The 15173-nt window shown below is 40.4% G+C and overlaps 1 protein-coding gene across 7 annotated transcripts in view; it reads left to right on the top strand.

Moving 5' to 3' along the window:
* The window catches only part of b3gat1a (beta-1,3-glucuronyltransferase 1 (glucuronosyltransferase P) a), a 126297-nt gene that overhangs the window by 88076 nt on the left and 23048 nt on the right, over window positions 1–15173 (top strand). For all 7 annotated transcript variants that reach the window (XM_054793341.1, XM_054793338.1, XM_054793336.1 and 4 more), the window contains 2 exons: window positions 2381–2512; window positions 10759–10901. In XM_054793341.1, coding sequence (XP_054649316.1) covers window positions 10790–10901 — 112 coding nt within the window. In that variant the 5' untranslated portion in view covers window positions 2381–2512; window positions 10759–10789. The remainder of the gene's footprint in view (window positions 1–2380; window positions 2513–10758; window positions 10902–15173) is intronic.

Genomic DNA, 15173 nt, shown 5'->3' with positions numbered 1-15173 from the left:
CTCAACTGGCTCTTCTCGATGTCAAGTAGCAGCGGCTCAACTCTGAGCCCCTCCCGGAAGACTGAGCTCCTCACCCTATCGGTTACAGTGAGTCCAGCCACCCTACGAAGGAAAATCATTTCAGCCGCTTGTATCCGCGATCTCGTTCTTTCGGTCACGACCCAAAGCTCATGACCATAGGTGAGGGAGGGGACATAAATTGACGGGTAAATTGAGAGCTTTGCCTTCCGGCTCAGGTCTCTCTTTACCACGACAGTCTGGTACAGCGATCGCATTACTGCAGACGCTGCGCCGATGTGCCTATCGACCGACCGAGGACCATCGCCTCTGGTTTGGAAGTGTTGGGTCTCATCCCAGAATCCTCACACTCAGATGCAAACCGTCCCAGTAAACGCTGCAGGTCACAGCAAGATGAGGCCATCAGGACCACGTCGTCTGCAAATAGCAGAGACGAATCCTAAGGCCCCCGAACTGGACTTCCTCAGCTTCTCCGCTGCGCCTAGAAATTCTGTCCATGAAAATTATCAACAGAATCGGTGAGAAAGGGCAGCTTTGGTGGAGGCCAACGTTCACCAGAAACAGGCTTGACTTAATACTGGTAATGCCACCCAGGCTCCTGCTCCGGTCGTACAAGGACCGAATGGCACGTAGTAGCGCGCCACCAATCCCGTACTCCTGGAGCACCCCCCACAGGACACCGCGAGGGACACGGTTAAATGTCTTTTTCAAAGTCCACAAAGCACATGTAGAGCAAACTCCGGTTGGGCAAACTCCCATGTACCCTCCTGTATCCCCACAAAGGTGTAGAGCTGGTCCAGCGTTCCGCGACCGGGACGAAAACCACATTGCACCTCCTGTAGCCGCGGTTCGACTAATGGTCGTACCCTTTTCTCCAAATTAACAAATAGCGAGAAGACGGAGAGCGTGTCAATCAAGAGGCAGAACATCATTATTATCAGTCATGGTGTTGACTAAACGTTTTGATTGTGTCCATTGGGAACATTTGTATTGTACTTTATTTATCCCACAGCAGGGAAATTCACAGGGAAAAATTGAATGAATGAACTAAAATTTGTTTTGAACAATATGTTAATCATGGGAGTAGTTGTTGGACCAGAGATGGAATGTCTAGATGGACAAATAAAAAGATATTTGGTTCAGGAACAAAGCGAGGTGCAGTTTATTGTCTGCACAGCAGCTTCCCCTTCAGCTGTTGTGTTTTTATGAAAAGAGTTGCATTGATGTGTCAGCGGCGTGAGATGTTCGCAGGTTCTTTGTGTTTCCCCCACAATGTTTATTGTGAGCAAGATGATGTGGCTGGCAGCAAGTGTATCTGTTTCTTGTTTTAACTCACCTTCTTTTTCATCACATCTTTATTCTCCTGTCACATGCTTGTGCAACTGCATGATGCTCCACTTATTTGACAAGTTCTACTGGAAGCGCCAAGCCTCAGTCTCCTCGCTCTTTTATTAAGGCTCTCCATTCACTGTCCATGTACAGGCTACAGCCGAGCCTGCTTTTTCTCTACGCACCTCGACCTGGCTGACATAACCGAAATTTAAACCGGACTTGCACATTTACATGTGACTTTGACAGAGATATAAGGAGAATGGCTGATAATGAAGTATTGCTCGACCTCCAGCAGTTAGTTGACATGGTTTTCCTCCATTTGTGCATATTTTTATTTGGGTTCTTTTGTTTTCATGTGATATGGCAGCGACGGGAGTATTGTGTATGGTCGTGCGCTGTGATTCAGGAGTTGGGCTATAGGGGGTTTGTCTGCTAGCTAGAGCCAAACCAAGAGAGAGGAGTTGCTGCAAGGTATACAGTTCTGTTTTGTCCACAATCCTGCCTCATTGTCATTACAAATAAAATTATAGGTCAATATTGTGCGTTAAAGGGATAGTTGGGACTTTTTGACATGAAGTTGTATGACATCCCCATCAGCAGTGTAATACACCAACAGTGACTTACTTGATTAGGAACCCACTGCTTTAGGCAATATCGTGTAAAGAACGCCAACACATGTTATATCACTGGATACGTCACTCGATAGGTCTCGATAGGGGGAAGAGTTCTATTTATATTTGGCAACAAAGTGTGTAACCATAGTGACATAATTGACAAACAAAGTGAAAACAGGCCACTTGATTAGGAACTCCCTCCTTCAGCCCAAACCGTGCGAAGAACCCCAGCACATGGTTTATCATTGGGTAGGTCTCAATGTGTGGAAGAGACCTATTCAGGTTTGGTGGCATTAAGTGTAACTCTGTTGACGTAATTGACGAATAAAGTGAAACTTGATTAAGAACCCACTCCTTCAGCTCAAACTGTGCAAAGAAGAATATATGAAATATCCTAAATATCTTTTATTCTTCAGGTGCGGACAAGAAGTGGCCTGTCTGCATGAGGGCAGAAGAGAAGGAATGATGGAGAACGTCGCCGCTACATAGGTCAGCCAACATCCCAGCTGTGCATCACCAGTGATACCATGATCCAGTTCTGACTGTGGGTGAGTGTCACAATTCCGCATAGCATTGACACATACCTTATGGGAAAAAAGTCACTCATAAACCAGATGCATCGACGTTCTGTGCTCCGTACAGCATTTTTTTAACAGTCGGGGGCTGCCAGATGACTTTAGGGTGAGGCAGCTTGAGAAAAATCAAGAAATCACTTCCTGTAACAGCATAAGCTTGGAACAAAACAAATCCAGACAACGCTGAATCCATCTACCTGTTTATAAGAAGCCACACTCACCACCAGAACTTTGACAGAACTTCCCGCCATGTCCGCTTTTCTCATGAGAAGCTTTGCCAAGTCTTAGAAAATGTCCCTGATGGCTCAAAGTGAGGACATGAAGGTTATCTCTGCCTTCTAGATGAGAAGCGACATGTTAAGAAAAAAAAAGAAGCTGGCCTTCAGCCAACAAGGTTGCTGAGGAAGAGGACACAACAAGGAGGAAAGGACAGAGAGCATGTCCTGACATTATGATGAACGAGGGTGTCCAAACGTTGTATTGTGGGACACATTGGTGGGGAGTAGGTGCATCATTGTTTAATAAAAATGAGGATTATTATAAAAAAAAAAAAACGTTACTTTTTAATTATCCTACAAAAGTAATATGTCCCCAGAGTTTTTCAGCCCCAACCATGAGAAACAAGGCTCTCATTCTGAAAAAGCTCCTCCTCATGGACATGATAACGCCTCTGACCCGCCCCTAGCTAGAACCCACCCTGTGTATATGCCCACCGCTTCATGGAGCACAGCTTTGTACAAGAGCAGGCTTCACTACACATCTTAACCCATAAGAACCCAGACCCATTTATCCTTAAAGGAAAATTATCACAGACCACAGACCAAATGGACCACATAGAACACATTCCTAAAGTTTTTTTCAGAATAACACTTTTTATTCCCAAAGATCTGTGTTGTTACATATTTGTTACATTGGGCGTTAGTGGTAAACATATTCCTTCTTTGAAAATAAGTAAACCTGACGTTTTTTACGAGTGATGGATGGACAAATGAAGCTTCATAAGCACTTGTGATATTTTTGACTCCTTTATATGGCACTCTTGGTTTAAAGATGCCGTGGAATTTTTTTTTAAATATCGCAAGTGCTTCATGAAGCTTCATTTTCCCATCACTAGTTTTTACTGCTTGGGGCCACAAAACTGCCTTTTTATTTGTATTTCCATAACATATGTAAAAACTGTGACTTCAATGGCAAGGTTTAACAAACTTCTTCATCAGTTTTGCTTTGCATCACAAAATATGCCAAATACATCAAAAATAAATAACACTGCTTATTTGGGGACATTTGCAATAAGCTACCATAGCTGCAGACCTACAAACATAAATTGTGCAAAAAAACGTACGCAAAAAAAAACGCTGAAGAGAAATGAAACTGTTGTATCATCAGCACCTTGTCCAAAACATTTTCTCAGTTCTTATGTCTGGTAAGTCTCTTCAGCCATTTAGCCTAAGTCAGATGGTAAGATTTGAAACAGTTTCGTTCCTCAGTGAAGCAAAGACGCACATCACATTTCTCACAGAGAGTGGTGTTGCAATGACTTTGCAGAGTTTGCAGCAGCCATGTTTGTCACATTTCACAGACCAATGTGTGACTTGGTCAGTGCGAACATCATCTGGATCTCCAACACGAACCCTCTTGGGCAGCGGTAGTGGTAGAAATGTGGCATTGAGTGATGGGCGGCCTCCTTGTGCCTGCCAAAGAATGAGGCTAGTGGCAACCTCTGCCTGGAATCTGTAGCTTGCCTGTTTGATACATCCGTGTTGTCAATGAAATGCAGGGTTTCCTGCAGGTTCTGAAAACAATTACGTGACATGATGTCAGCTACCATGCGACACCTTGTGTCATTTTCCCAGTATGCACGATTTGCCGTCAGTTGGCAAAGACCCATGCACAGGTAGAGGCCAATCAGTATTTCCAGGTCTTTTCCAGTGGTGTTAACATTGTTGTGATGTGGAGATTTTGTACACTGTACAAATTTGTTTGATCCTTTAGTAACTTAGCATTTCTGGTGTTATGAACTTTCTGAAGTACTCCAGAGGACTTTGAAGATTGTCTGGAGGTGGTCCTTTGAATGTACACTCTGGGGCTTCAAATGGTTTCTTCCCCCAAGAAAATAGTTTTTTCCCTTGGACAGTTCCTTCTTCAGTTCCTTGTTTTTGGCTATGGACAGTTTCTTGTTTTTTTTTCCTAGAATGGATGTATTTTTCTGCCCTGAATTCATTTGGTTGTGGTACATCATCTGGTGTACTTGATTCACTACTGTCCGAATCACCACACTCACTTGACTCGTCACTCTCCCCGTCTTGACTGTTGGGATTGTAAAGAGGGTCATCAGGGTCTTCATCTGAGCAATCGTCACATCCCTCAAACTAACTATCATCTCCCAAAATGGCCTCCAGTGCATCATAAGGAGTGCAGCGCATGTTCTTACAAATGAAATCGGAATAATAGAATATTTAAGAACAAGAATAACACATTTGAATTTTTGTAGGATCGGCACAGGATCGTAAAAATGTGTTAACATTATGTACAGATTTGCAAAAACTGTTTTGTAACACAAACCAAATACTTTTACATTATTTTGTGTTTCTAATTGTTCATTACACTTTCAATTGACCAGCAGAACATATTTCATGTTAATATAATTGAAACAGCTAAATTAATTGGGTGGATTATTAGCATTTTTGTTATTGTGTCAAATGGGTCACATCAGGTTCTTCATTCTGATTTTAAGGCTAAAAAGCCGATGTAACATATATGTTACAGCAATATTTCTGTTACTTGTTTTATATTACTTTCTTCAACAACTATGGTCAGACCAGGTTGAAAGTAATTTAGGACATGTTATCAAAGCATTGAACCTAAGAAATGTGTTTAAGATTACATGTGGTATCAAAAAAGAGCTCTTTGAAAATAGCTTCTTCCTTGAAGTTTGCACACAGGCCAGACCTGCATTTTGGAGAGGTCACTTCCTGCTACGGTCACATGACTGTCACATGGTCATCACACCAGGATGTTTAGTATGTGTCGCTTAGGGACTTAACAAGTTAAAATCAAACATAAAGCTTTATAAGGAAGAGACTGGGACCTTCAAAGTGCTTGTTACACTCGTGTCACCGTGGGTAAAACTATCCAACTATCTGCCAGTCGACTACAGACGTGGGAGCTGTGGGTTTGATCATTTAGTTTTTCTTTAGTGAACAGGTTAACTTAGCATAATGTTGCTGTTGAAATGTGAGTGTAATGTTAGCATTGTCGCTCGCATAGCTACAGTGGTGTGAAAAAGTGTTTGCCCCTTTGCTGATTTCTGATGTTTTTGCATGTTTGTCACACTTAAATGTTTCAGATCATCAAATAAATTTCAATATTAGTCAATGACAACATAACTGAACAAAAAATGTAGTTTTCAAATGAAACATTTTGTTACTAATGTTACTAATGTTAATGTTTTGTTACTACACGCACCCTGTGCGTGCGTGGGTTTTCTCCGGGTACTCCGGTTTCCTCCCACATTCCAAAAACATGCATGTTAGGTTCATTGGCGACTCTAAATTGCCCATAGGTTTGAATGTGAGTGTGAATGGTTGTTTGTCTATATGTGCCCTGCGATTGGCTGGCAACCAGTCCAGGGTGTACCCCGCCTGTCGCCCGAAGTCAGCTGGGATAGGCTCCAGCATGCCCTCGCAACCCTAATGAGGAGAAGCGGTATAGAAAATGGATGAATGGATGGGAGAAAAAAATCCAAAGCTGCATGGCCCTGTGTGAAAAAGTGATTGCCCCCTAAACCTAATAAGTGGTTGGGCCACCCTTAGCAGCAACAACTGCAATCAAGCATTTGCGATAACTTGCAATGAGTCTCTTACAGCGCTGTGGAGGAATTTTGGCCCACTCATCTTTGCAGAATTGTTGTCATTCAGCCACATTGGAGGGTTTTCCAACATGAAGCGCCTTTTTAAGGTCATGCCACAGCATCTCAATAGGATTCAGGTCAGGACTTGGACTAGGCCAGTCCAAAGTCTTCTTTTTTTTTCCTTCAGCCATTCAGAGGTGGACTTGCTGGTGTGTTTTGGATCATTGTCCTGCTGCAGAACCCAAGTTGGTTTCAGCTTGAGGTCACCAACAGATGGCCGAACATTCTCCTTCAGCAGAATTCATGCTTCTATGATAATTCCTTATCACAGCAAGTCTTGCAGGTCTTGAAGCAGCAAAACAGCCCCAGAGCATCACACTACCACCACCATATTTTGCTGTTGGTATGATGTTCTTTCTCTGAAATGCAGAGTTACTTTCATGCCAGACGTAATGAGACACACACCTTCCAAAAAGTTTAACTTTTGTATCGTTGAACCACAGAGTATTTTCCCAAAGGTATCTGGATCGTCATTTTGTTTTCTGGCAAAATTGGGATGAGCCTTAATGTTCTTTTTGTTCAGCAGTGGTTTCGGTCTTGGAACTCTGCCATGCAGGTCGTTTTTGCCCAGTGTCTTTCTTATGGTGGAGTCATGAACACTGACCTTAACTGAGGCAAGTGAGGCCTGCAGTTCTTTGGATGTTGTTGTGGGGTCTTTCGTGACCTCTTGGATGAGTCATGGTTGCGCTCTTGGGATTGTTTTGGTTGGTCGGTCACTCCTGGGAAGGTTCACCACTGTTCCATGTTTTGGCCATTTGTGGATAATGGCTTTCACTGTGGTTTGCTGGAGTCCCAAAGCCTTAGAAATGGCTTTATAACCTTTTCCAGACTGATAGATCTGAATTATTCAGTTCACAATCATCACAATTAATCTTAGTTAAATTATGTTTTAACACGGGATTATGTTATTCACACAGAGCCATGTAGGTTTGGATTTTTTTTTCCCATAAATAATAAAAGGTTTCATTTAAAAACTGCATTTTGTGTTCAGTTGCGTTGTCATTGATTCATATTTAAATTTGTTTGATGATCTGAAACATTTAAGTGTGACAAATGTGCAAAAAAAATAAGAAATCAGGAAGGGGCAAACACTTCACATCACTGAATTAGTGTTGCTAAAGTTTGTGTCCCATTCCTTAATGTTCGATTATATGGCATCTATTACGTTGGACAAGTGCAGTTAAGTGGATAAAGTACACAATAGCGCACACTCTGTCAGGGACAGGAGTGGAAAAACACAGCTCATTAGTGTTAAAGCTGCAGAAAGTGCTTTTAAACTGCCTAAATTCCAACATCGAGGATAGATTTTGGACATACACTTCAAATGCAGTACTGTGGGACCTGTGAGAGTTGAAAATCACTATAATAAGGGACACCAGCATGGTTTTACAGCCTTGCAGCAAGCGCAAACGTGAATAGACGCACTATAACTTATCTTGCATGGCTCCGTAGTCCATTCTGTTCAGGCAGGTGACCTGCACAGACTGCACCGCATACTTATTGGAAGTTAAAGTTAAACAACACACAAGCATAAAAACCTGCTAATGGGAGGTAGTAACACATTCCTTTTTCCTTGTAAAAGTAACCATCCTCAGTCGCACTTTCAAGATGAGGAAACAAAATGAGTGCAGAGGTCTGTCTTTAAATCTTTATGTAGTTTGTTTGAAACACATTTGCGGACGAGAGCCTCTCTTGTAAAAGGCATTCATAGGAAAAGCCTTAAATGCACAAGCAGACACAAAAACAATCTGCTGTAAAGTAAGCACAGTGTTTAACAGAGTTAATAAAGCTGTGGACGTATTATCATTTTGTGCAATGGGAGGCCAACAAAATACAATGTACATATATTTTCAGTGGCACAATATTTTTTTAAAGATAACTTGACCTTTTTAAAGAAACCTCTGGGAGATTTTTGCATCACAGTTAAGTGCACTTGGGACATGCAGAGCTATTTGCTGTATATTAAATCAGGGATTCTCAACTGGCGGCTTGAGAAACTTACAAAAGTCGCGCATCCATTTTGGGGCAAGTCGGAGACAGCTAGTCAGGAATTACATTAAAGTATTACTCATACATTAATCATAAAAACTAATTGGGAAAAAAAACAATACATTGAAAATGACAAATAAATAATAATCAATACATTAAATACAACAGATTGACTTTTTTTTTTTTTTACATTTTGAGGTAAACTCAAGCAATGTTTTAGTCATGTTCCTCCCTTTCTCCCTACGGCAATCCCTCGTTTACAGCAGTTAATTGGTTCCAGACCGACTGTGATAAATGAATTTACGCAAAGTAGTATTCCATCCATCCATCCTTTTTCTATGCCGCTTATCCTAATTAGGGTTGCGGTATGCTGGAGCCTATCCCAGCCGACTTTGGACGAGAGGCGGGGTACACCCTGGACTGGTCGCAAAGTAGGATTCCTTCTTTATAAATGGAATATTTTCACAGTTAGAGTATAGAAAACCTTTTTACAACCTTCTAAATATGTTTTTTTTAGCATTATTAGAGCCCTCCCGACATGAAACACAGTGTTCCCTTGCTTCATCATGGTTCACCTTTCGCGGTGAAAAGTGCAATTTTGCATGTTTGTTTTTTTAACAGCGTATGAACGTGTATTGTTTTCTGCGATCTGTCAATACTCTGTTGTAGGTGTCAGTTAATGTATTTACTACTGCTACCAGTAGAGGGTGTTGTAGCACCACCTCGTCTCAGTATGTGTTTACGCGCCTGTACGAGCATATTAGGAACCCACAGTAGACAATAGCCGGCTAAATATAGAGCCACAACAGTCCTTACTGGCTAAGGGAGAACCCTCCCATTGTGTTCTGCTAGTCCAGATTGTCTGTAGACCATTGTCAATCAATCTCCTTTGTGCCGCTTCCTGTTGTGGTTAAATGTCGCTAGCAAACTAGCTAATTGTGTGATCTGCTTGCTAGCTGCCAATAAACAACAGAAGAAGAAGAAGTTCACCGGATAAATAAATCTTTGGTTCAAGAAGTAGAACGAGGAGGAGGATGACGGCAGGAGCAATATGTTTTAACAAGGAAACAAAAACGCTACAGGTGAATGGTGCCAGGACGAAGCGCGGTCAGAGAGTGAAATATGCATGAGTCACTTCTTGATTTCTTGTGTCTAACCGAGTAGGTTGATCATTGAAAAACACAAATTTGAACTTTGAGTGTGTTTAAACAAGCAAGAAATGTGATAAAATCTTAATGCCTGTCTGAGAAAAGTGTATAAAGTGTGTAGTGAGGGGTTTTACAGCCTTAAAACATATATAAACATAGTAAACAAATAAAGTTGCCTACTTTGCGGATTTCACTTTTTGCGGGCTATTTTGGGAACCTATCCCCCGCGATAAATAAGGGAACACTGTAACACCCCATAGTCGTATTACCCAATATAGTAGACACTTATATAAAACATTTTAGAAATAAATAAGACATAACATAGACTCACACATTAGCATTGACAGCGTACTTTCTGCGGTGGCTTTTGTCTCATCAATGTAACATTACTGACACCTACTGACCAGTGTAGAATACGACTGTAATGCCGCTACTTGTGGTTAATGAGAGACTCGTGATGCGCTTCAGTTGCTTCATTGACAAGCAGAGACCACATATGGAGTGAACATTCACACAGGAGCTGCTGTCGGCCACAGTTCACGCCAGTCACTCGCACGAGCCATGCTCAGCTAAACACAGTCAACTCTAGCTAGCTGACGTCACAGACGTCGCTTCCCAGGCCCAGCCTCTTAAAGGCGCACACATCTTCTGAATGCCTTATACTGCATTTGTAGTTTAATTAATTTAGCCATTTTTATGCTTGAAAATGATTAATTTAGGCCAAGAATACAGAACATTTGCTTAGATATGTATAGTTTTACTAATAATCGGCCACATTCAACCACAAAACAGTGATCATTAATTAATTTTTGACTTCTTGTCAAGAGTTCCATCATGGAGCCATGATTCCCAGGCCCCTCCTCCTCCCCCAGGGCTTCATCCTACGGCGCTGACCTTCTTTTAGTTGGCATTCACGCATCGCTCTATATATTTCATCGACTCTTCCTCCTCTTGTGCCACTCCTGAGTCGTTAAATGTGCCTCTCATTTTCTCCCAACATGTCCAAGTCCTTACCTTATGTACGGGCAAAAGGTGGCAAAAGGACTCACAAAAGTGGGAACCAAGTCTTATATTTAATCAAGGCCGTTATTATTATAATGTTCTATGCTTTCGTAAGTCAAAATGTGTGATGGTACGCTCCAACATGACACCCTGTCTTGTTTCCCCCGTAGGTAATGCCGAGCCAAATAACCAATCCTGGAGATGCCGAAGAGAAGAGATATTCTTGCCATCGTGTTGATCGTGTTACCCTGGACTTTGCTCATCACAGTTTGGCACCAAAGCGCCATCGCTCCGCTGCTCGCCATCCGCAAGGGTACGTACCGCCAAGCACACTCAACAGGCCATATCATCCAAGGTGGAGTGGGTGCTCCAACCTCACGCTGTACTTCACGTTGTGACACGGAGTCCGCCTATTTAGAGGGGCGCTCTCCTGCCCTGGCCACTGGTTTCATCACGGCTCGACAACACTTATCCAGTCGTTGTAGATTTGTCCGTTTGGAGTGCCCGATAAGGCTAAACACTTCATTTATACACGACAAAACCAACATGATCTTGCGAGAATTTAGTAGTAAATTTAGGAGAAAGTTAGTCACTTGATCACTTAGCAACAACCTGCTGCACTAAGAATGTTTTATTTTATTAATTTTAAGATATATATTTCAAAGTGGTTATGATTATGATTACTATTGCATCTCTGTAATTATTTCTTGATTTTTTTGTAAAATTATTGTTAATATCATTAAAAACTTTAAATATGCACATGGTGCACTAAGTGGAAAAAAATCCCCCAAAAATAATAAACTCAAAGTTTTAAAATACTATTTTAAAAATGATTTAATAGGTTGTAAAATAAAACAAAAACAAAACAGAGAGAGCTGATTGTTATTATTACAAAAGCATATTTTTTTTTAAATGGTGATGGTTTAATTTTATTTGAACATGCATACAAATTACAACGGAATACATCACATAATTCATTTCGCAGTGCCACATGTCCAAAAGGAGTAAGAAGAAGCAAAGCTTATTCAACCCTACCCCTCGTCCATTTCACATCAATTGCAACACGTCTTCACTTCCTGTCTTCCAATGTAGTCTTTACCAGTTGATGCATGGAGAAATGATAAGGTAATGTCACAGCAAAGTAATATAATTGTCAAGGTTTTTCCTCAATCATAATAACTAATAATCACATCATTAATGTAATAGTAAATAAATAATTTAAACAGACATAACTGAACTTAGTTGTAATAATAGTGAGTACTGACAATGAAGTCACAAGAATGAATGTAGTGATGAGACGTAGCATTTTGTACACAGCGGTTCAAAACTCTTCTTCCTTGTATTTTGTAAACATCAACTGCTTGTATTGTTTCTTGAAATGGCTCATCTTGGTGCTTTGTTTGAGTTCCTTACTCAATCCGTGCCATAATTTGATTCCACATACTGAAATGCTGTGGGTTTTTAGCGTCGTTCTCGCATATAAGCGCTTCAAGTTTAGTTTTTCCCTGAGATCACATTTCTCCTCTCTTGTTGAGAAGTATTGTGTGACATTTTTGGGAAGCAGGTTATTGTTTGCTTTATCCATAATTTTAACTGTTTGAAAATTTACTAGATCATCGAATTTTAATATCAATAATATAAGTAACATTTAATATAAGTAACATTTCTGTGTGGAGTTTGCATGTTCTCCCCGTGCGTACGTGGGTTTTCTCCGGGTACTCCGGCTTCCTCCCACATTCCAAAAACATGCATGTTAGGTTAATTGGCGACTCTAAATTGCCCATAGGTATGAATGTGAGTGTGAATGGTTGTTTGTCTATATGTGCCCTGCGATTGGCTGGCGACCAGTCCAGGGTGTGCCCTGCCTGTCGCCCGAAGTCAGCTGGGATAGGCTCCAGCATGCCCCCGCGACCCTAATGAGGAAGAAGCGGTATAGAAAATGGATGGATGGATAGAAATAGTAGATTTGTATGTTCTCTATACGCGGCGTTATGGATTATCCTAACTCACGGGTAGGAAACCTATGGCTCGGGAGCCAGATGTGGACGTTTTGATGGACGTTTCAGACATTTCTTAATGTGATAACATTTATTTATTTTCATTTCGGTTTTCTTAGTATATCTGCATGTGTTGCTTTACAACAGGGGTGTTCAAAGTGCGGTCCGAGTGCTTTTTTTATTGGCCAGTGGCACATTCTAAAATACAATTTAACAAGAACCTTTTTTTTTATTTTTAAAACAGCAAAAATGCAGTAATTTTACAAGAATAAAGTGAAAATATTAAAAGAAAAAAAAAGTTCTTAAAATGAACGTGAAAATCTCGTCTCGTTCTCGTGGACCCCAGCCCCTGCATCGTCTCGTCTCATACCGATAAACAAATACAACCGAAAAACTGGAAAAAAAAAAATTTAAACTGGGGGAGTGGAAATGCGTATTTTTCCACAAAAAAACCCCCAAAAACAACAAATTATTTACAGTAAAACATTATTATCAATAATGGTTCATGGTTCATGGTTTTAATTCATCCTGAACATGCATATGACTCAAACAGTAGCACATCACATCGTACAATTCACAATTTTGCATGTCCAAAAAGGAGTAGGAAGAAGCAAAGCTTATTTCATCCTGCCTCTCATCAGTTTCACATCAGTTGCAATACATTTATTCACCTCTTGTTCTTCCAAGTGTTCATTGTAGGTCTACATGACAATGTAGTGCAATCATAGCCAAGGTTTTTACTTACTAAAAGGAAGCTACAGGCTTAATAATAACTGATAGAATGGTTGACAGAGTGTTTGATTGATAATGAGTGAGTACAGACCATGTACTCACCACAATGAAGAGTTAGTAGTCAGTGTAGTAGTGGTTAGATATTGTATTGTATGTACGCAGTAGTTTAGGTCTCTTCTTCTTTGTATTTTGTTAACATCAACTTCTTGTACTTTTTCTTAAAATCGCTCATTGTTGTTCATTGTTTGAGTTCCTTACTCAAGCCATTCCACAACTTGATTCCACATACAGAAATGCTGTGGGTTTTCAGTGTTGTCCGTGCATTTTAAATTTTCGCCTCAGATCATATTTCTCCTCTCTTGTTGATAAGAATTGTTTTACATTTTTGGGTAGAAGGTTATTGTTTGCTTTATGCATCATTTTAGCCGTCTGAAAGTTTACTAGATCCGCAAATTTTAATAATTATGATTTTATAAATAAAGATTTTGTGTGTTCTCTGTAAGCAGCATTATGAATTATCCTAAGTGACCTTTTTTGTAGCACAGTTAGTGAGTGAAGTGCACTTTTGTAGTTATTACCCCATAACTCCGAACAGTAAGTTAGATATGGTAATATCAGTGAACAGCAGAGCGTATGTCGTGCTTTTTGGTCAAGGACAAATTTTGCTTTATTCAGTATTCTTGCCACTTTATGTTTTAAATTTTTAATGTGAGATTTCCAGTTCATCTTCTCGTCTATTATAACCCCGAGAAATTTATTTTCGTTCACCCTGTCAATGTCTACACCATCAATTTGTATTTGCTGGTATGTTTCCTTTTTACACTTACCAAATAGCATTACTTTAGTTTTACTGAGGTTTAGTGAAAGTCTGTTTTTATCAAACCATCTTTTTAGTATAGTTAGTTCATCTGTGATTTGTTGTACTAGCTCTGGTGTGCTGTCTCCACAACATAATGCGGTTGTATCGTCTGCAAATAATACTAGCTTTAGGTCTCTCGGGATTTTACAGATGTCGTTTATATATAGAGTGAATAGTTTTGGTCCTAGGATTGACCCCTGGGGTATGCCGCATGATATGTTTAACCCCTCGGACGTATATTCTCCTAGCTTCACATATTGCCTCCTGTCAGCTAAGTAGCTTTTAACCCAATTCAAGACTAACCCTCTGATTCCATATCTTTCTACTTTTGTGATTAGGATATCATGATTAATTGTATAATTTATATTTTATATAATTTGATATAATTTATTATTTATAATAATAATTATACTATGAGAACAGGACTTAATTAACTTAATTAATTATATCCTCACCTCCTTCTCTTGTCATGCCCATCCAATCAACCACAAAACCATCTATTCTGGATTTTATCAATGTCACTGACTACCAATCACTACTAATCAATTTCAGGCTTCATTTAAGCTGTTTGATATAATAAATGCGTCCAGCAATTAGCTTAATGGAGCCCCGGCAACATGCGGCAAGAGTCATTCAGACGTTAAACCCATGAGCCTTCCAATTGCCCCCCTGAGACCAAAAAACAAGCAACAGTGTAAAATGCCAAGTATGCTGCTGAGTAAACAAACCAAATTAGCTGGACAGCAAATCAATGTGTCTCTTTGTCCTCTGCTTATGATGTCACCAACACACACACACACAAGAACGAGCCTAAAGAATGTGCAAATACTGTCGCATGATGTCACTTTCAATATCGTGCGTGAGGCAGCGAGGGAGAGCGTGAAGAAATAAATAACCTCACTGTTATTTAACCCCGACTGCTTGCAGGCTGCCTTTTTTTTGTGAGCTCCCATAAAAGAGGAGCTGCAGGTTTTTGGCAGAGTCGGCGCTGGCAGGC

Source organism: Dunckerocampus dactyliophorus, chromosome 12, assembly GCF_027744805.1.
Source record: "Dunckerocampus dactyliophorus isolate RoL2022-P2 chromosome 12, RoL_Ddac_1.1, whole genome shotgun sequence".
Lineage (NCBI taxonomy): Eukaryota > Metazoa > Chordata > Actinopteri > Syngnathiformes > Syngnathidae > Dunckerocampus > Dunckerocampus dactyliophorus.
The sequence above is the reverse complement of the archived record's forward strand: the minus strand, read 5'-3'. Positions and strand labels throughout refer to the sequence as shown.